Here is a 22283-nt window from a genome sequence, read left to right as displayed (position 1 = left end):
AAATTATGATTTTCAACCTTGATATATGAATAGATAAAAATTTGTTTATTGCTTAATACTGAAGTGCTGCATGGTGTTTGGTCTCTAATTATGCACTGCCATCTAGTGTTCATTTTCTTCTTCATACTTATTAAAATTAACTGACTGTCTGGTAATAAGTGACCTTTGCTAAGAATCTTCTGTAAATTTTAAACTCTGGCATGGTGAGTGTAATGCTGTGCTTAAGGTGAAAGCATAGTGTAACAAAGCCAAAGTAAAAATAAAATTGCTCCTGAAAGCAGGATTATCTTACTGTCAGGCAACATATTACAAAAATGGCAGTGTGTTACTATGTCTATGCTTAATTTAATCTTGGATTATACTGACATAGCTAGACAAAGAGGAATTAGATATGTCAAGCATAGGGGCTGATCTGTGTAAGATTTAAGGAGTGACATTGAGCTTGTATGAATGTCAACAGTGTTTTTAAAATTCTCCACTAGATGGTAATAGTGAGTGGTGTGAAATGAAATCTTTGTCCTACATTCACAAAGACCAATCGTAATAGCTGCCTCAATGGCTGACTGCAGAGAAATTCAGCCTCCTGTTGGAAGATGCTGTCATCTTATGAAAAAAACTCTGGTGTTACTTCAGTGCCGCCAAGAAAACAAATTCACACATCGGGTGATCATCAGTTTATTGGATGAAGATTTATTGGATGCAGCATCAAAGGATTTGCACAAACCAGAGCCACATCTAATCAGCCTGAGTCAGTGGTCAGTAGTGAGTGGTCAGTGTACAGCATGAAGAGTCTGAGTGCAAAAGAGGTGTGGATGTGTCTTGTGCTTTTTGATGTCCCCAAATCCCCCAGCACACCCTGGAGTGAGTATTTTTATTCTGTATAAAGCCACCCCCAACAAAAGAGCTCTGAGATCCAACACAAGCTGCTTTTAAGATTCATTTTGATCAATTTAACACTGGGCTTCCCTATCAGGCACAGCAGACTAAACAGACATTACCAAAATAGTATATCACGTAAGATCCACCAGAAAGCACTGGAGGGTTGATGAATGCAAATCACTCTGCTAGATAATAAGCATAGTTCTCTGAGAGGCCAGGATGTGTGGGTATGACACACCAGGATGTGCGGGAATGACACACAAGGATGAAAAGAATTGAAGCACATGGAGAAATACAATCAGAGTGTTAACAGGTCTTAATGTCCTCTGGAAAAAGCCTTTGTTTGTAACTTGAATATATTTATATTTATCTATATCTACATGATAAAGGGGGATGGGGGATGGGGGATGGGCCTGGAGGAGCAGTACAGTTCAGTACAGTAAGGCTCAAGGCACCAGAACAACACGCATGGTGTTGGTGTAGCCTGAGCCGGGGCGCCAGCCGGTGACCACCATCGCTACATCACCAGTCTTGAAGAACTTCCGTGCTTTACCTGAAAAATCAGTCAATCAAATGTTTGTCATTTCAAACACCAGAATCTGTAAGTGCAGCACACAAAGTCGCCAAAAGAGAGAAATCACGAGTATAGCCAAGTATGCAAAAACACTTGTGCAAGTACAGTCAAGGCAATTATTCTTTGGCTATGATTACATCTGTGACTCAAATTACTCTAGCCTCCCTAACTGTCTTGTGGAATGGTTTGGATCAAGTTTAGAGACAAAGGATCCTGCTTCTACAACCTTAGCCTGACCACATTTGACAGTAGCATGTGCCCACAGAGGCCATGTTTCCCCACCTATCTCCATGGCGAAACAGACACGCAGGTCCACGTCCTCAGCCCACACATCATTGGCAGGTTTATTATAGAGAATGGGAACTATGCCACGGTACAGATGGCACTGACGTGCCGTCTGCCCATTACGGGTCACAGCTATGATCGGGGCACGGGGCCTGTACCTAGACAGCAGGTGAGCAGACCTAAAGAGAAAGAGAGAGCGAGTCAAATACAGGTCTTAAGAGGTCTTAAGAGCTGCTGTTTAAATAAAAACATTTAATTCATAAAGTTTATATAAAACTGTTCTGTTGACTGTTTCACTGATAAGTGATTCATTACAATAGTTACATGTGCATCTGAATGCCCTTTATCAAGTAGATGTGACTTTTCTGTACTGCAACAGCTGAATGAGGAGTTTAAATTAGCCTGTAAAATGTCAGGGTTCAGACCAGGAAAGGTCAGGCTTAGCATGCAGGACCACATTTCACCCTGCCTGAAACATAACCTACAACATGTCTCTGTGTGTGTGTGTGTGTGTATGTGTGTATATATATATATATATATATATATATATATATATATATATATATATATATATATATATATATATATATATATATATATATATATATTAGCGTCAGTATATGAGAATATTCAAACTTTTTAAATGGTATATAAATTTCATTGTATATCATAAATAAGTGTATTGTGGGGAGTGTGTGTGTGTGTGTGTGTGTGTGTGTATGTGTGTGTGCTTATGAGTGTGTCCCCATCTGTACCTGCCAGATTTAGTGAGGACGATAATTGCACTGGCACAGCACTTGAAGGAGGCCTCCACGGCTCCAATGGCTACAGCCTCACAGGGGTCACGCGTCAGGTGGGAGGTACGACGCAGCTCCTCAAATACCTGCCTGTGGAACATGGCTGCCTCAGCCTCACGCGCAATCTGGACACACACAAACGCACGCAAACACACACATGCTCACACACACACACACACACACACACACACACACACACACACACACACACACACATACATAGACACACACACACACACACACACACCAGAGGTAAGGATATTAGACCTTAATTATGCAGGCAAGTTAACATACTACCATATATTGCCTTATTAGAACATTGCCAGTATTGCAACCAGTATTGTATCAACCAAAAAAATCACAGTTTTATCTGTAATTATAGCTAATATTTCCTTGCAAGACTTATGGATGTATACCTTGCTTATAAATAGCAAATAAATGAAAGCCTGTCATCAGTTTTTGTATCATGTTCATGATCTACTAAAGTTGTATCAAATTATGAAAAACCTTTGGCAGTGTAGCAGGCAATGCTGTAAGTGAGGCTCCCCAGTAGAATGCAATATCGGTGCCAGAACGGTCTAACAAGCAGTCTGAGTGCATATCCAACCTGGCCTAACAGGCAGTGTGAATGCATGTCCAGCATGGCCTAACAGGCAGTCTGAGTGCATGTTCCACACAACAGAGCAAGGCACACTGATAAGAGGACCAGACACAGACGCATATAAGAAGAGTCAAAATAGACACACACAAAACAAAGGGTTAAGGACATGAAAAATTAGTAAATCCTGTGTATGAGTTAATAGTATGTTTTTGACCTTTTTCAATAATGAATTATACTACTTATGCTACTTCAGTTGTTTTTAGTTGTACAAGCATAAATTAACATATGTAAAATGTTAGGGCCAAAGGGGGCAACACCATTCTCACCTTGTGCTGTGTCAGCACTGCCTCCACTGGATAATCCCCTTTGGCTGTCTCTCCACTCAGCATGATGCAGTCAGCCCCATCCAACACAGCATTGGCCACATCACTGCTCTCAGCACGGGTGGGGCGGGGTTTCTTAATCATGCTCTCCAGCATCTGCCATTCAGAGAGGAAAAAGAGCACACCAGAGGATGTAAAATGCCAAATAAATGTAATTATTTCAAATAGTCATTCTGTAATCTTTCAGTAATTAAGTCTAACAGTTTGGATTTCTTCACCTGAGTGGCGCAAATGATGGGTTTACCAATCCTGTTGCAGCGGCCAATCATCATCTTCTGAGCCAGGAACACCTTCTCTGTTGGGATCTCAATACCCATGTCTCCACGAGCAACCATGATACCATCACTAGCCTCCAGAATCTCATCAAATCTGGTCAAAGAGAGACAAAAGCATTCAACCCAAATCAACAAAATCAAAAGCAAAGCTCTTTGTTTTCACTGTATCTATAAGGTGATGATCTTAATGGAACAACAGCGAGGACTTTACTCTTTTGTACACTCACTTGCGCACCCCTTCGTGGTTCTCCAGCTTGCTAATGATCAAGATGTCTTTGCCTTTCTCTCCCAGCACCTTCCTAACAGCATGCACATCAGAAGCCTTACGGATGAAGGAAGCAAACACCATGTCCACGCCCTGTTCTACCCCAAACTGCAGGTCCTGGATGTCCTTCTCAGACACAGCAGGCAGGTCCACGTTAGCACCAGGCAGGTTCACACCCTTCTTACTGCCCAACATACCACCATTCTCAATCTCACAGTTCAAATAGTCGCCACCTGGTCCAAATCCAAAATGAAATGCATTAGATTTTGCCCAAAACATTAAAAACACAGAAAACTAATTTTACAAAACTATAAACCAAGTCAAAAATGCAGATGTCCAGACACTATTTCAGGTATTTGCTGGGGGATAAAATTATGAAAATTTACAAATTACCTTCCTTAGGTGGTTTAATTGGGGTCCGATCTATTTTAAACTAAAATGGTTGCGGAAACGTACCAATTTCCAGGACCTTGAGGGAAATGAGGCCATCATCAACATAGACCCTGCTGCCCTCCTGGACTGCTTTAATGATGTTCTTGTAATCAAGCCACAAAGTTTTCTCATCACAGTTATCCTTGAATTGGTCATCAAGTGTTATCTTGATTTTGTCACCTTTGTTCAACTTCACCTCTTCAGTGCCACTCTGGTGATAGGACATCCAACATAATAAGTACAGATATGAGACACCATAACAACAGATAATCTATATGGGGCATGTTGAGCTTGTCTTTTGGTCTACATGGTAGGTCCACATTTTACTTTGAGATTGCAATGGCAAATAGTTAGCTTTGTTTTAATTAAAGATTGGTTAAATTCTTTTTTATTTCATTAGTAGTTTTCTCCTTTTTCTGAGAGGTCTGGATGAAATGTGGACCGATTTGGTATCTTGACTGGTAGATGGCTGTAGTGTGTCCAATCTCTTAGCCTTCTGTGTTTTCTCTGGTTGATCTTTTATAATTTAATTAGCTTTTTTACTTGACAATACCTGTCAATTAATTGTTTATTTATGACTAACCAACTGTGACATTATGTCTTTTCCTGAATATATACAGGATAGCCACGCTGTAATGGCTGATTGTCCAAGGTCCCCCTTCCCTCTATTGGTGTGTGGTTGATTCTCACATTTTATTCAATAGCACTTGTGCACTATGATGTTGGTAGCTGTATTAAGAGCTTCCAAGATGCATCTGTGTGACTTAGTCTTTACTTTTTATTTTCAACTTTGAATAAATGTATAGTTTTCAGACAAACTCTTTCTAGACAGGCTTATGCTTTGCTTAATTTAAACCACATTTTCTTCAAGTGTAATACACTCACCACTTGAAGTAAATTAATAAGTGGTGAGCTAATTAATTTAGCTTTAACCTGATTCCTAGGGTGAAAGTCCCCAGGTGACACAGTCAAGCTACAATGTTCTCATACAATTTTCTCATAGCCAGTTGGGACACACATGCATCTTTTGAATCAGCTCCAATTAAAGATGTCTCTCAAGTGGAAATCTTAAAGCAAATGGAATGACAATGTGTTAGGCAGCAGTTTTTCACAGATAACTGTGGGAAGTGTGTGCTGGCTGCTGGGAGCTAAATGCTTACGCCCTTGATGAGTCCGGTCCTTATCTCAGGGCCTTTGGTGTCCAGGGCAACCGCCACAGGTCTGTAGTCAAGGCTCCCAGGTCCAAAGCTCTCGGTGGCTTCACGCACATTCTTGATGGTTGTAGCATGGTACTAAGGGACACAGAAGAAGGTACATCTTACTGAAGTGAATTCAACACTTAAAATCTACAAAATAGCACATTATATTCTCAAAACCAAGTTTTGTTTGAATACAAAATTCTTTAAATTATACTTTAATATAGAATACAATGCCCTGATGGCCATATGGAAAGTTACACATTTGTTGGCATCTTATGGTCTCAGACTTAACATAAAAACATAAACATCTTTAGTTGTTACATATTCTATACACTTAATACACATTTGACTGAACCTCTTTGCCTCTCTTTTATTACTTAATCTATAAATAAACATCAGTGACCATTCTAAAGGCCCTAATTTAAAAAGGCACATTTGAATGTCACTATGAATACCATGGTGTGTAATGTGATCTGGGCAGCTGTAATGTCTATGACTTGACTAGCTGCACCCCTCACTCGAATGAGAGCTCAGGTTAAGACAAAGATGTAGGGCAAAGCTCCTCTGCTATAATTAGCTTGGCCAGCTGACTCACACACTACAAATATTTCTAAAATACCACTGATTGTTTTTCAAATACAAAGCCACTCTAAATGCCTCTGCTTGTTTAACCATTCAGGAATCACCCTAATCACCCTAGGAAGCAGTGCTTTCCAAAACACTGAGAAAATCTCTTGGAATAATATATTGTGCTTCATGATTCATCAGTGAAAATCTGTCAGCAAAAGTTATATTGATGATTTCACTTTTTATCAGAGTTATATATCATCCTAAAGACCTGTGGTAAATTAATATGTTTCTTTGTATTGGAATATATTTTAATAATTTACTTTAGCCCTCGACCAAAGCCAACAGTACACACATCTTAATACATCTTAATAAGAAGTGGTAGACTATGGTCACACTTAGACAACAGGGCAAGATAATGCCATCTATTTAAATATAGGACCTAAAAGTTAAATATCCAAGATATAATAAAGATATGATGTCAAACTTGATGAAGTTATCAGATGGTACACAAAAGCCATGGCTTTTAAAAGCAAGAGGTCAACAAGCTCAAAGTCATCTCTGTGACACTGCAATGTAAAGCCACTAAGAAGTGTGTGACAAACCAGATCAGCTTACAGACATTTAAATTTCCTAAGGTGAAAAGGAAATATCACTTTGTAGAAGGTTGTACTGTGCAGAGAAAAGTCAACAAAACAGGTAGATGCTTCAAAGACTGACTAAAGTAGCCATGTAAACAAACTTGCTAGCATTCTTGCTAACTAGTTTCACTTAGAAAGATAATTCTTCATTGCTTAAATAACCAGTGTTGTGGCTGCCTCTTTTAGGAACACTTTTGTAATCACAATTCTTTTTGCATTCAGGTACAGGGAAATTAGTTGGAATTTGCTGAGAGCAGCAACCTCGTGAGTTCCATGAGAGAAGTTCAAACGTGCAACATTCATGCCAGCCTTGATCATCTCCTTCAGCTTCTCCACAGAGTTAGAGGCCGGCCCTAAAGCAGGACACAAGTCAAACACTTCAATCTTGCTTTCAGCCTTTCAGTAGCTAAAGTTTGCAATGTTAAGCAAATACTGGATGCACAGAGTACATAGTGAGAAAAGATTCTGTAGAGTAGTGGTAGCTCAGTGGTTAAGGTACTTGACTTGTAATAGGGCCATCACTGCCAATTTGCCACTGTTGGGCCCCTGAGCAAGACCCTTAACCCACAATTGCTCAAGTTGTACTCAGTCCTAAATGTAAGTTGCTTTGGATAAAAGCATCAGCTAAATGCCAAAAATGTGCATGTAAAATCCTATTCACAGATGAAACAGTTATCAATGAGAGGGGAGTCTATGGTGGGGACCAGCAAGGGGAAGGTGTTCACTGACCGATTGTGCAGACAATGCCAGTGTTGCGAGACAGGGTGGGCTCAGAGTCAATGTCCAGCAAACACATGTGTTCCAGGAAAGTGTCTGCCATGGCAGCATGGAGCTGCTGGGATTGGATGATGGAAGAGCCCTTATCCTTAGACATGACTGGAGCTGTGTCTGCTGGAAAACTCCTGGACAATAGGAGAGCAGGATAAGTGTAATAATTAATGGCCATAATAAATGAATAAAACGTGTAGAATTACACTGGAAAAGTCATTAAAGTCACTAACAAAAATTTGTCTTATAACTCCTGCTCTTGTTTCTAGAGTAACTTATTAAAATACCACTTGGCTCAGATCTTGTCAAACTTGCATAAAGGAAACACTTATTCTATAGTAACTGATTTATAAAGGAAACACTGCTTCTACAGTAACAAATTTATAAAAGAAACACTGATTCTACAGTAACAGATTTAAAAGATGCTCAAACACGTGAAAAGTTTAGCTGTTATTAAAACCGCAGGGGTTAAAACTTCTAAGTTCAAGAGTCATTAAGGAGCAATAACAAATAAGAGAAAATAGAGCAATGTAATTTTGCTATGCTCTATCAAAATACCTTGCTGGGAAGTTAACAGCCAGTCATGTACTCACATTATAATCAGTGCTGGAAATGCAGTTTGATTAAATTGCTGTATTTAAAGCTGTTTAAATGCATGACTGCACATACATTCACTTTGTCACACAGACAAAACCACATAATAATAAAAAGGCAAATAAAAAATGGAAAAAAAACAGCGATAAGGTTAGACTAATATTGGAGTTATTTGGGCAGTGTCTGGAGCATGATAAATGGAAATGTCACTTGTTGGGTTGTGATATGCTGCATAACACATAGCCTACATATCAGTGCATATCATTCATAAGGTCAAAATGGCATCTTAAAGGACAACAGCGGCTTCTAATCTGCCAATTTCCAATAGTATTTAGATAACACATAGAAAATTACCAAAGCACCAGCACCAAGCCTGGCTAATAAATAAATAAATTAATAAATAATAAAAACAACAAGAGCAATAATAATAACACATATGCAAGATAGGAGTATATATATGTAGGTATATATAGGATAAATGTTTAAAGTAGATAATTAAGGTAAAAATTTTTATTATTTACTATTTATTTTAATACCATTGGACGTGAACAGCCTAGATAAAGCCAAAGCAGAAACAAGCACACCGTATTAACAAAATAAGATTCGCTAGGTTATACCACAACTAACAATTCTGTCCCTTGCTATAACACTGAATCGCATTCAGAAGTATGCTCGGATTACATCTATTATATAAAGGTTCAATGCGATATATTTATTTAAATAATTAAGTATATCCTGTCGTTCTAACTCGGGTCTCACCTACCACACTCGCTGAACGGTTCCAAAGGCCTTTGCGCCCTTTCCACGGATACCATCCAAAAGTTATCCCTGAAATAACCGGTACTACTTTTAAGAGGCACCACGTCGTATCCTTCCGAGGCGGCTAAAAATTACATGGGCGCTCCTTGGCTGCTACAGATATTTGTCCCGACAATTTAAAAAAAATGTTTGTAACGCGTCCTCATAGTATTGCAAAGCACTGAGAATTAGGTAATGTTTTATGTATTATTTGGAATGATGTACGCTTAAAGAGTAAAGCGACCAGTTACAGAACACAATACAATAAAAATAAATTTTTTAAAAAGAATGAGATGCTCTGCAGTCTCATTGTTTAATTGTTATTGTAAGAGTGGTTCTGGTGAATGGCCAGCAATGTGTTTAATGTATTACAAGTGAATGGCCATGTGAATGTTAGTACAACTGTAGCCTGTGCAATTTGATTGGAAATAGGGAAATCATTAAATGACTGGATATTGTGTTTGTGCAAAGTGCTTTATCTGATGGTGGTATTTCAGTGTCATTTTGAGCAATGATGCTGGAATCCCATTCCATTTGAATATTATTTCACTATGCTTTGAATACAACATGAAACATATTAACCTGCTAATATTGTTATTTAACTCTAGGATGACATACATTCTTTTACTTTTTTCCTTATGTGATAAATCTTGTTACACAAGGTAGCTGTTACATGTACAGATATTACAGTTCACTGCACAAGAGAATGAAAGGTAACGGTGAATACAAGAAAGATAACAGGGCTGTAAAAAACTGTTCAAGTCTAAGGATCCAGTGAATGCCTCTTTTCTACACCTAATTACTTTTGACTGCTAATTCTCTACATCCATTACATGTCAAATGCAAAGTAATGAAGGCAAAACCTGTGTGATATGAAAAATCTATATATTTGAGGTATCCCAAATCCTCCAGCCCAACCTGTATAACACATAGAAGGACAGTCAGACACAGTACTGTTCCTCTGCTGTCACCTGGCTTCAGAGCTAAATATGTTTAATTTAAATGTATGTCGTGTGTGTGTTTGTGTGTACATAAGTATGTGCGTCTCTGTATGTATGTGTGTCTGTGTTCACTCTAATATAAAATGACAGTAAAGGAAGCACAGTCTATCCACTGGCACTCCACAGAGACAACCTCAACCTCTGACAGCAGGTTAGACATTTACTCATACTGTTAAAAGTGGGTATTTATGATAGCCATGTGTGTGTTAACACTATTTGCACTTTCTGTTAGATACAGAAAACCCATTTAAATCTATCTGTGTCTGTTAGAAATGATGCTACTGTATGTTTACCACACATCCCAGCAAGCCACATAGAACACCATCCTCTGACATCAGGTCATTTGTAAACGCACACTGAGGTCCTAAAATAAAACCTAATAGAAGTGTTATATATGTATTATGCATTTTAGACCTTCTGTGGATTTAATGGAGATGTTATAGTAGGATGAGTAATGACAGAGCACTTTCTGTGTGCCATTCAGCTATGTAAGAGATGATCATTAGCACTTTCAAGGGAACTCACTCCAATTCCATTTTTCATTCATTTATGCATGCAGTCCTTATTTATATGGGATGTTTTCTTTTTTGTTATCAAGTGGCTGCAGTAAGAATTATTCTCATGTTCTTGGCAAGTATACTATAAATTCAGTTTTACATACTAGACACTACCTACTATACACTACATACAGTCACTCCCACCAATGAACTTTTATGATAACACATTAGTCTGAGGTCACACATAAGAGCTATAGCCTACTACTGGGATGTTCACCACCTGCATATAGCCAGTTCATGAACTAACTCTGGACTTTAATTTGTTTGTTGTCCTTTATAGCTTTCTATGTCTGTTTGAAACTTTCCACTTTTCACAATTAAAGATGCTTTGCTGATTTCAGGCAGATTTGCTGATTTCAGAGGCAGAGTTTTAGGGTTCAGTATGAGTAATTTTTTTAAACAAAATTACTTGTTGCCTATATTTTTTCTTGATTTCCCTTTTTGTCAGTTATGCTGCCAGAGATGTAATTATATTTGCTATGTTTGCTTTTTATATTTATATTTGCTTTTTTTTTTAAATTGTACATTATACAAAAATATTATCTCCCTCTAGTGGACATAGTCTCTCTGTTCTATGTACACCAGCGAATATGCGAGACCTATATGGAACCTATACACTACAGCCCACATATGCATGTACAGAGTTCTCTGTTTGGAACATCAGGTGTCACTGAGATATTCATAGAACTGTTTGGAGCATCAGATTTTCTGGCAGGTGTCATGGAGGTACTCATAGAACTGCTTGGAGCATCAGGTTTTCTGGCAGGTGTCACGGATTGTCACGATTGCTCCATGCTTAAGGTGTCCACCTTCAAAATAAACTAACATTGTGTAACATTGTGCTTTCATATGCTGTACACTGTTATACATTATGTGCAGTTATGCACTGTATATAGTCTTATTTGTGTCTGTTAGAAATTATGTGATGTGTTTTAATGAACAGCAGTGTGTACAAGAGAGCTGTGTGTGTTCTCTTTCTGCACACTGGGAGTTATGTCAGGAGCCGTTGAACTGGCAACGGGAGCAGAGGTAATACACACCCATGCTGAAAAACCGTGGGTTCTTGGGGGACAGGTGTGCCAGACCCTGTGACAACCAGTTTGGCCCCCCCTGAGGCCCCCCTAAATGAGGAGTGAGTTTCCTTACCCTTGTGAACACACAGCCCCTCTAACCTAGCCACTGGCCCCAGCCTGCCCTCCCCCATGCTGCAGTCAGTTATAGATTGTAATGGACCACCACTTTTGTTGTATTCTGGCAGTTGACTGACTGTTCTGGAGTCCTGCACCTGTGTACTGGGGTGGAAATATTCCTGGACAAGTTAGAGAAACAATATAATGACTGCAGCAATTGCTGTACTATAAAATGACTCAGAGGCAAGGTTAAAGCAAAGAGCAAATTTTATTCAAAGACTCAGCCTGAGGGTGTCTCAGTTACACACACACACACACACACACACACACACACACACACACACACAAGCATCTGTAAGGGAGAGGCAACTTCCCCCCTTTCTCAGCACACCTTTATAGTGTTCATCCTAAGCAGTGAGAGAAAGGAACTACTCCCTACTAGGAGTTGTTTTGACCCACTGCACCCATCTTTCCAGCACCTGCGTCAAGAAACTGGGTGGAGGGTCAGATAGTGGCCAAGGTCAGTGTCAGAGAGACAAGAGGAAATGTCTATAACATCCTGACTTACTTGTATGGTTGCACAAACAAGTTCAAGTGGCTTATTAACTATAAATTTTCCATTACATTGTGTAAAGTTTTTAGTAGCCAAAAGGCAGCTGTTAGCTGTATACTTATTTATATGCATTTATACTGTAACTGTATTTGTGAACACTATCCAAACATCTTAAAAAGTACATCGTAAACTGATATTTTGCATTTATACATATATGGAGTATCCAGATAGCTTGGTCAATGAATAGTTAACATAGGACTGACCAAAAAAGGCTTGATATCTTATGTATACCTGTATACCACTATACAGTTGGTGTGCCTAACTGGCAACTCAGTGTTTATTTACCATAGCCTTCTATGAAACTATGACTGACCTCCTGAACTGTCACAGGGATCATATATAGAGCTATAGAAACAAATGGACAAATTGGATCCACTTTCACATCCTCTGTTACAGTGGTGAGTGAAACACCTTGCATAGTGGCTTCTGTCAGCATACTGTTGCTTTTAAAGCCTCTGTCTCAGTAATATTTCTCTCAGCTAATCAAGATGCTCCAGGCATGACATACTTCAAGTTTCTCATTGCTGTCTAACTAAATAGATGGAAGTGGCAGCATCACTGATTTGTTTGTGCAGTGCAGATTTTGCAACGGTCATTCTTCATCCAGGAACTCATACTGACATCAGTGATTTTATAGTAGGCTTACTTTCTCTGTTTATCTATTTATCTTTTGTGCTAAACCTGATTTTTTTTAGGTCTTTATTTTTAAAAGGCTTGTTTTATTATAAAAACGGGTTTGTTTATATAAACTAGATGTATAAACAGGCAGACTGTTAAGGTTAGCTCTAGGGACTATGAATTGCTTTTTAAATAATTATTATTGGCCCATTTCATGTTTGTTGTTCTCAAATAGATTTCAAATAGGCATGCTGACCCTAAGCAGGATAAGGACAAAATGTCAGCCCAATCGGCACCTCTGGTTCTTTTCAGCAATTACATAAACAAAGCAAATTAATGAGCTTCTTTTGGTTTTTCTTCATATTTTTGTCCTGTTCTGTACTTGCTCTTTTTATGTTTTTTTCTTCCAGCAGTTGAAGTTTATGCATATCACCCATCAGTTCCTGCTGCTCTGAAATCCTCCAGCCAAAAAAAGCTTGATTCTGCAATGCTAGGAAACTGTATGGCAGCACATTCACCTTTCAGTGAGTGTCCTGTGTCAGTGACTGCATGTCATGTGTTAAGGGGTGGGTGGCATCTGTGCAGTGCACTTCATTCAACCGATGAGTTTGACAAAAATGCTATTGTGAATAACAATCACTGGAAGGTGGATGTTTCAGTAACTGTGCTGAGTCATGCTGACTGGCCACTTTTACCTGAATTCATTTGCTGTTAGCATTTTTGTATGGATTTGTGTTTGAGATGAAAAGCCATAACAGGTCATTGGGGTTTGTTTGCTCTTGTCTAGGGATGGGTAAAGGGCAGAACCATATCCCCACGAAAGAGGAGATGGTGCAGCATTACCACAGAGTCAGCACCATAATACAGGTGTGCTCTGCTCGGTGGTGCAGAGTCAGTTCTGAAGCTCCACAGTATGGTGCATCGTTATCCTAACGTAAACAAAAGAACACACCTGCCGGTTCAACTGCATTATGTGTGTGAGAACAGTCAAGAGACTAACCTGTACATCTACTGTAGACAAATGACCGATGTAAAGGATATACACGTATATTAATTTTCACCTAGTGCAATCAAGGTTTCCTCAGAGTCGGAATCTAAACTGTGTTGCTCTTTGTGAGGGTACGGGTAAGATAATGTTCTCTCTAGACAAATTAACCAAAGGCTCCACACCATAGTTTTACTGAACATTGTGTCTGTGCTATACAGGTACAAAGATGGTCAGGTGGGAGATGCCAACATTGCACACTAGAGTCAGAATTCAGAGGGAAATCTTGCAGGTGATAGGGACACTGTCGAAGTGATACACGACACTGTCATCTGTTCAATGTTCCTAAATTACTACATGATTGTGTCAGAGGGAACAATTTTAAAATGTATTTTATTCTGCATAATTTAACTTAGCCTTATGTTCTACACATACCTTTACATATATTTACCACTTCAACAGAATACTTCACATTTTTAATATCTTTACTATTAAAATACAAATAATGCAATTGCATTTTTCTTCATTACATCTTACAGCCACTGGGGGGCTCTGCTGCTAAGTTCAAGCAATGCACACATTAAGAACTTTTTATTAGCATTTTGTTAGCACGTTGTAGGGGGCTTTGCGTCTCCTCAGCATGACTGGCATGGTTTGAACTCCATTTAGCTTCCTTGAGATTCAAAAATGTAATCTATAATCAAGCATTTCCCCACGAGACTTGGCTCTGCCCCGACCCCCCCTTCATGAATCCCCAACTCTCATCTCTGTGCTCTTCCCACGCACTAGGATTTTTGCAATGTTAAACTGTTGCCACTTTTTTCTTTCACTCTGTTTATTGTCAATAAGGCTCTTATTATGTCCATAACTTCTATGTGTTTGTTGTTTATTAGTATTTTCTGAGCAATTCCCTACACATTTTTTCTGTCATGTTTACAAATCAGGGATAACATTGCCAGTTTCCATGTCACACACATTTTCTTTTCTGCAAACACACTGACAGTGAAGAAATGGGGCAAAATCAAATTATGATTCCATAAATGTAACTAATCTGAAAATAAACTGAATTTTTTATGCCCTTTAATCAAATGTCAGATGGGAATGTTGATTTTTCCAAAGAGATGTCGGTAGATGACCTAACTAGCACAGTTAAACTTTATTATGCATAAATATATACTGGATTATTAAAACAGTAATTTAACAGCATTTTTTGCAGTTGTGTGTCTCATGTGATTCTAGTTTACTGTGAAAGCACTCTGGTTCTGCATCACCTCTACAAATCATACCTGAATAAACATCACAAATCATAGATGAAAGGTTTAATTAATATTGTGGGGATAGCTGGATGTGGCCTTGCATGTTTGTTTTTTGTGTGCGTTTTTCACATATGTGAATTCTGATGTTATTTCACATGTTAATTTATATTATACTAAGACTGTTTAGTTTTACTGAAAATGTCTCTTTAATAAAAACAAGTTTAAAGTTATACTTAGAATATTAATAACATTATGCTAATTCAATTTTGACTTTATTTCCATGGGGTACTGGAATCCACCATGCTTCCCTTTGAGGCTTAATTTCCTTTTAATCAAATTAATAAGACTTATAGAGAAACCCAGTCAAGAGGACCTGTGGGAGAGCTTTGGTCGTCTGCCAGATAACAGCTGACTGTGTGCACTGTCTGTAGAACTTGATAAAGAAACTGGAACAGTAGTTGTCAAAATAGATTGCTTTTAATAAGCTGCTGTGGCATTTTAGGTGAAAAAAAACAATGGTTTTGAAGTGACACTCTAAGTTATGTTAAAGCTAAGTTATGTGCATGAGTGTGCACCAGCTTTGTTAAGAAAATTCTACAATGCTTATATTTCTTAAAATACTAAGATAATGAGCATTGTAAAACAAGGGAATTAATGTTATCGGGAACATATGTGTATATGATACCTTTGCCATTCTTCCTTATAACTACTAGGTACCTGTCTTGATACATTGAAATTCAGGCTGTTCTGCATTGAAATGTTTCTTCCTCATCCCAAATGGCTAACTTTCAGTGTCTACATGCAAGTTGCTGTTGCCTTCTTTCCCTAGGATGCAGGATTGGAAAAAAACGCAGAAATGTGATTTCTACTGTCTGATTAAAATGACTGCTTCAAAGACTGCTACACGATCATACGGCTCCAACAGGTAAAGATGATAATATGGACAAAATAACAGTCAGAAATAATTAAATGGCAAAAATGTATTTAATGCAAGAAAAAGTAGCACAATATGTCATTTGGCTGTAAATTTCAGTGGCTGTGCGGTACCTTCATATTTAGCTGCATATTTGTGTAAATGTTTTATCAGTTACACATTAAACATTTACAGACATAAAGATTGACAGTAACTCACCAGCACAGCCCACTGAAAATAGAATTAATAAAGCTTCCACCAGAATGGAATCCTAATTTTAAGAAGAAAGAGCTTAGTTGTAGGAATGTGGTACCTATATGTTTAAGGCGGTCCAGTGTCTCCTCCTACCCTCCTGCCAAAACGTCACTACACAGCCATTCAGATTCTTGCATATTATGTTTGTTCCGCATGCACTGTGCTTATGTGAGAGCACACTAAACATGAACAGTTACTGAAGACTAGGACCCAATCTGCTTAGCAACATTTAAGATTTAACCATCGAACATGATTGCCATGTGACATCCATATGCAAAACAGGTACATTTTGATGAGACAAGCGCTTAAACTTTTTATGTTATAAAGCCAACAATTTAAATGATTAAACAAGTGTTATTAGGTTGAGAAAAATGCTAAAATAATGTATTGTATGAAACTGTATTTGAAATGCAACACTACTTTGTTAATTAAAAGATAACATAATTCAAATATTTGCCAGTAGATCTGTCTGTGGTCATTATGCTCAGTTTCTTTCTTCTGTTTTGTTATAATTGAAACTGAAACATTTCAAAATGATAGATTGCAAATATTTGATCAATTTGTCAAGCCTTTTTTGTATGTTAGTTTCAAAAGAATGACCATTGTTCACTAAGATCTCTTACAGCTCTTGAACACAGAAGGATGAAATATTGTCTTGTCCTTCCTATAATATTATCTACAAAATTCTAGCTTTTAGGCTATATGAGAATGGACCTTTTCAAAGATCAGGGTCAGTGAAAAGAGAATTACTTGTTCATAAAATGTTTGGGGGAAATTATTTTCCTAACCTAAGAGACGATAAGGAGCTCAGATGTTGCCTTGTATGTTACTGTCAAGTAGCCAGTTGACATATGTCAGTGAGCAGATTTCCACATGTATGTCTATTTTTGAAAGCAGTAACTCTGCTGCAAACATGATTGTAAATCCTAGTGCCTGTTCTACTAAGCCAGGACAAAGGAGAATCTGCAAGTCTGGAAAATATGGAAAATCATGCCCATGTCCAATTCCAGCATTAGCATCTGTGTTTCTAGAGATGCATGTTCAAGAGGGGAGTACAACAGAAAACCTTTTGGGCTTTGCTATGTCATGTTTACCCCTTTGCAAGGGCATGCGTTTCCAGCATCTCAGGTTATGCTTATTGGGATGGGTCAAGCCATCACTAAACCCATTGTATAATAATAATAATAATAATAATAATAATAATAATAATAATAATAATAATGTACAACGAATAATCTAATCATTTTATACATGCGTTTCATTGCTTGGATTTGATCAAACGGATCTCCCGGTAGTTTTAATTAAATGCGGCGACGCTCTTAATACTTAATGTCAAATGTCTTTACACTTATGCTGCACACATTTTGTTAAATAAAACATCAGCCTATAACAATTAAAAATATGAGTATACATTTAACATAGAGGCCATCTCTGAAATAGACTGTAGTTTATCGTGGTTATGCATACAATAGAACTGTGTATAGCCTATATATAACTACATATACATACACACATACAGCCTATCATACCTACCAAAGATTCATTCTCATTCATTCATTATTTTTACTGCACCTTAGACGTTTAGCTTGAAACAAAATCATAAAAATGAGTTCTCTTAATACGACAGCTGCTCGAAGGTAAGGTTAAATAATGCACTAAGCCTAGTAACTATTTATAGTTACCATTACCAGTGGCCTTGTTCGAAATTTTACAAATTAAATTTGTCTGAGAAAAAAAAAAAAATATATTATCCAGGAAACTTGGGAGAATGAAGCTGGAGAAAATGCTACAAAAACAACGCAGGGCTTAAAAAAGGTCGGATATGCGCATTAAGCCTCCAATTAGACTAACGTAGGTTAGCTAACGCTAGCTAATTTGCTCATAGACGTTTTCTTGCACACAGATATAAATAGCTATATTATTTTGTATAGAAAAGAAATACGTTTTTCCAAATAATTACGCATTTCACCGCCTTTAGAAGATACATGTTACATTTTGCGGTATTGATTGAATAACAGTTAATTAGTTAATTACCTAGTATAGTATAACTTGCCAGGCTGAGATAAGTTAGCTAGGTTAATAGCGTGATAGTGTTAGGTACTGAGAAGACTTTCTTTCTCTCCAAAGACATTCTACACAATATAAGGACTTTGTTCTTTCTCACTGAGATAAAAATAAATAAATAAATAATCGACCGTCTTTTGACAAGCCTCAATAGGCAACGCCATGCTAACGTTAGTTTATCAAAAATGCTGGCGCCTCAAAAACCTTCCAATTTCCAGTGATATTTGTAATTCTAATTTTTGTCATATCCAGCAGCTTTGATTAAATACCAGATTCGATTAAACTTAAACCTACATCAGAAATGAACAGGAGAATATGTGCAGGTCAAAAATACATAGCTAACCGCTAGCTAGCTAGTTTACACTACATTACTAGGTACCTAGCGTTAGCTTTTCCCCGCGCAATTCTCGTTTGATTCGTCTCCATAGCAACAAAAATAACGCGAAAAGCTAACTTTCAGTCTCTTCAAGTCACCACAGTCACTTGACAGTCAGACTGTCCTTTCTTTTGAGAAACATTACCCGCTTCAGAGTGCATACGGGCACTTTTGGCTCTGGAAAACCCTGAGAAGCTGGGAGAGAGGTTTACGTGCTAATGTGCCTGGGCTGAAATGAGTGGAAGCAGCAAGAAATGAAAGAATTTTCTCAAAAGCACAAAAACGGTTACTGCAAGAGTTTTGTTTCATGGAGGTCTCTTAAGGTTTTTTGGTGATGGCTACTAACTAGAACAGATTGGGGAGCTTGGCAGTGTTGGTTTGAGTCTTCGTTGGATGCCAGGGGTGAAAACTTGGTACCAGACGGGCAGCTTGTCAGAATGTTGTTCTTCTGTCTACTATTATCATGCCTTTAAACAAAGCATTTGTTCAAACAACATCATTACATTTATTTTTAATAGATTGCTCATGTTTAAAAAAGTATAAATTCAGCTAAATGTGTATACAAGGCTAATGTGAAAGCACCAGAACATCGGACATCACAACATCAACATCGGACCACAACATCGCAGATACCCCCCTCCACCTCTCGGACCATCACTTTCTATCCTTCTCTCTCTCCCTTCCTTCTCTTTCTATCCAGTCCTCCACAATGTGTTCCTCTTCTTTCCGTCGCAATCTGCACTCCATAACTCCCTCTTCCCTTACTTCTATTTTGTCCACCCTTCCTCTCCCTGACTCTCTGTCTTCTCTCTCTTTGGATACAGTTACAAATTCTTTCATTTCTACACTCTCCGCATCAATGAATCTTCTCTGCCCTCTCTCCTCTAGAACTGCAAAGTCCTCCCCACCTGTCCCCTGGCTAACAGAAACACTTCGCTGCCACAGGAGAGAACTAAGGACTGCAGAGAGGCGGTGGAGGAAATCTCACCTAGATTCAGACCTTAGAATTGAGCTTAAAATTGAGCTTCTGTACATCCCATGTACTCCCAACCCTTATCATGACCTCACAGTTTACTTCGAGAACTTCCTGGTATCACCATCTGAAGCCGCCCATAGCCTGGGCATAACTTTGGACAACCAGTTGTCGTTCTCAACTCATGTTTCAAATCTAACCTGATCTTGTAGATTTCTCCTTTGTAACATACGAAGGATTTGGCCCTTTCTTTTACAGGAAGCTACCCAGGTGCTTGTGCAGTTTCTTCTGATCTCAAAGCTAGACTACTGCAACGTGCTGGTCTTCCTCTAAGAGCCATCAAACCTCTACAACTTGTCCAGAATGCAACAGCACGACTGGTCTTCAATCTTCCAACGTTCACACATGTCAATGTGAGGTCAATGGTCAAAGCCCAATCCGTAGCTCGAGTACTTCGAACCTCAAGTACGGCTCAGCTTGAAATACCTTGCTTCAGGTCTCATGGACGACAAGCATCGAGACTATTTTCTGTCCTGGCTCCAAGATTGTGGAATGAACTTTCACTTTCTGTCCAGATAGCAGAGTCCCTTGCAAACGCAGACTGAAGACCCATCGATTTGCGGAATATTTAAATGTCAACTGACCCTGCTCCCATATTGACTGACTAAATTAGTACTTATTGTAGGGTATTGTTTATTAAACTGATGTTGTTTAAAAACTCTAGCACTTATTGTTTAGTGCATTTATCATTGTTTAAGATAGACCTTATGTATTTTGTACTTCTAGGTATCAGTATTGATCCCTGTAGTTCTACAGTATTCTATTTCATTGGTATGTTGGACTCTAACCTGCTGTACTGTACTAGGATGTATTCTATGAGTAAATGACAAAGCACTTTTGTAAGTCGCTCTGGATAAGAGCGTCTGCTAAATGCCTTAAATGTAAGTTCGACACCAATACAAGGAGTATGCGGCAGGGGATTAACATGCTGCATGGCTGACATCACTACCTCACTCCCAGGTGAGCTAAACACTTTTTACACATATTTTGAAGCAGATCATGCAGAACCCTCTGAAAGAGAACCAGTCCCTGCTGAGGAAAAATCTCACACAGGCGATCAAACTGCTGAACAGTATTACCCTAGCATGGCCTGTAGTCTCACATATCCACACTCACATGGACAATCCCACCTTCTCCAAACATGACCCCCCGATATGACCCCAATTATTCTGCACTATATAGAAATGTTAAATAGTTTGGACAATAACATATTGTATGATGTATGACTGTAGGATGAAGGCATGATGTGTGCAAGACTTGTGTATGAACAATGCGCATGTAAATGTCTGTGCCCTCCTACCCCTTTGTTCTTTAGTGAATGTTTATATATCTTCCTTCTTTTCTCCCCCTTGAATTTGTAAATAGTATATTCATATATATATTTGTAAAATACTGCCAAACTGTGAGGAGTAAATACTTTTTCACCCACCTTACCCCTGTGTAAGTGTGACATGACAATAAAACTGATTTGACCTGTTTGATTTGAAAAACTGTGCTTAGACTACATTAAAATGGAGGATGGTATCACAGGTGTTACCAAACAAATGGACATGCATTTTAGCAGATTTGGAAATGAAGGTGTAGAAATAATTTTCTGGACTATTACTATTCAGCAATGAAGTAGGTCATAATGCACTGATAATTGTAAAGTGCTGTACGCATAGTTTTGTTAACGTGCTGAAACTTAAGAGACACAAGTTTACAACATAATAGTAGATGGATGTACACCAAACACACATGCAATCAATTAGGAATACTTTGGAGGCTAGCTTTGGAGGTGCTCTCAACTCTACATCTAAGCATGTGCATTCCCAGTTGCATGCTCGTCTAATCAGTCCTGAGAAGTGCACTCTACCTCATATTGCTCTAATGTAATATCAGCAATATCCCATTGAACATGACAAACACACTCATCACAAGTGAAAATGTACTTCTATTGTGTACTTCTAGCAGATAGGAAAATTGAGGTTTGTATGAGATCATGTGACTTTTAGTCAGCGTTAATTGATAAAGTAATATTTCCAGAAATAAGTAGCAACATGGGTAGATATGTGAAGCTCTTGTGAACAATGAGACTAGTGCTGTCTATTTTGATGCTCTCAGAAATCAGTTTAGTAGCATGTCTTGAATTAGATATTGTGAGTATTGTATTGTTTCCTTCCATTTGTGGCCAACATTCATATTAACTCATAAATATGGAATCTTGCTTGACTATGGGTCACTGAATATATTCTTCTGTCCTCAAATTAGGCTACAAGTAATGTCTTCAGAGTAGTTCATGTTGTAAGACATTGTCTACTTGATTTTACTTTATATTCTTGGTAACACAGGGCTTAGATCAACAACTACACAATCAATGTTAAAGTTTGTTGACTGTACTGTAGCATTTTTCTAGAGACTGCAGAAAAAGATCCTTGTATCTTT

At 38.2% G+C, this 22283-nt stretch overlaps 1 protein-coding gene across 2 annotated transcripts; it reads right to left on the bottom strand.

Annotated features, from left to right (window-relative positions):
* Nucleotides 1-659: 659 nt before the first annotated feature.
* Nucleotides 660-9111, bottom strand: pkmb (pyruvate kinase M1/2b). 2 transcript variants are annotated; one of them, XM_027018399.2, is made up of 11 exons: nt 9024-9111; nt 7628-7800; nt 7160-7251; nt 5652-5783; nt 4516-4702; nt 4022-4292; nt 3738-3888; nt 3463-3615; nt 2494-2660; nt 1736-1917; nt 660-1432 (listed from the first exon to the last, which is right to left on the bottom strand). In XM_027018399.2, the coding sequence occupies exons 2-11, from the start codon at nt 7770-7772 to the stop codon at nt 1326-1328; spliced, it is 1587 nt and encodes a 528-aa protein (XP_026874200.1). In that variant the 5' UTR covers nt 7773-7800; nt 9024-9111; the 3' UTR covers nt 660-1325. The 2 variants fall into 2 exon arrangements, with proteins under 2 accessions (XP_026874200.1, XP_026874198.1); XM_027018397.2 differs by having other exon boundaries at nt 9020-9108.
* Nucleotides 9112-22283: the final 13172 nt, after the last annotated feature.

The sequence above is a fragment of the Electrophorus electricus genome, chromosome 2 (assembly GCF_013358815.1).
Source record: "Electrophorus electricus isolate fEleEle1 chromosome 2, fEleEle1.pri, whole genome shotgun sequence".
Lineage (NCBI taxonomy): Eukaryota > Metazoa > Chordata > Actinopteri > Gymnotiformes > Gymnotidae > Electrophorus > Electrophorus electricus.
This window is presented reverse-complemented; position numbering and strand designations above follow the sequence as displayed.

Coding starts and splice junctions, on each gene's coding strand:
- pkmb (XM_027018397.2), bottom strand. CDS start 9,075: ATGGTATCCGTGGAAAGGGCGCAAAGGCCTTTGGAACCGTTCAGCGAG. Junction 7,801..9,019: donor CCGTTCAGCGAGTGTGGTAG/GTGAGACCCGAG, acceptor CCTATTGTCCAG/GAGTTTTCCAGCAGACACAG. Junction 5,784..7,159: donor TCTCTCATGGAACTCACGAG/GTTGCTGCTCTC, acceptor TGTGTCCCTTAG/TACCATGCTACAACCATCAA.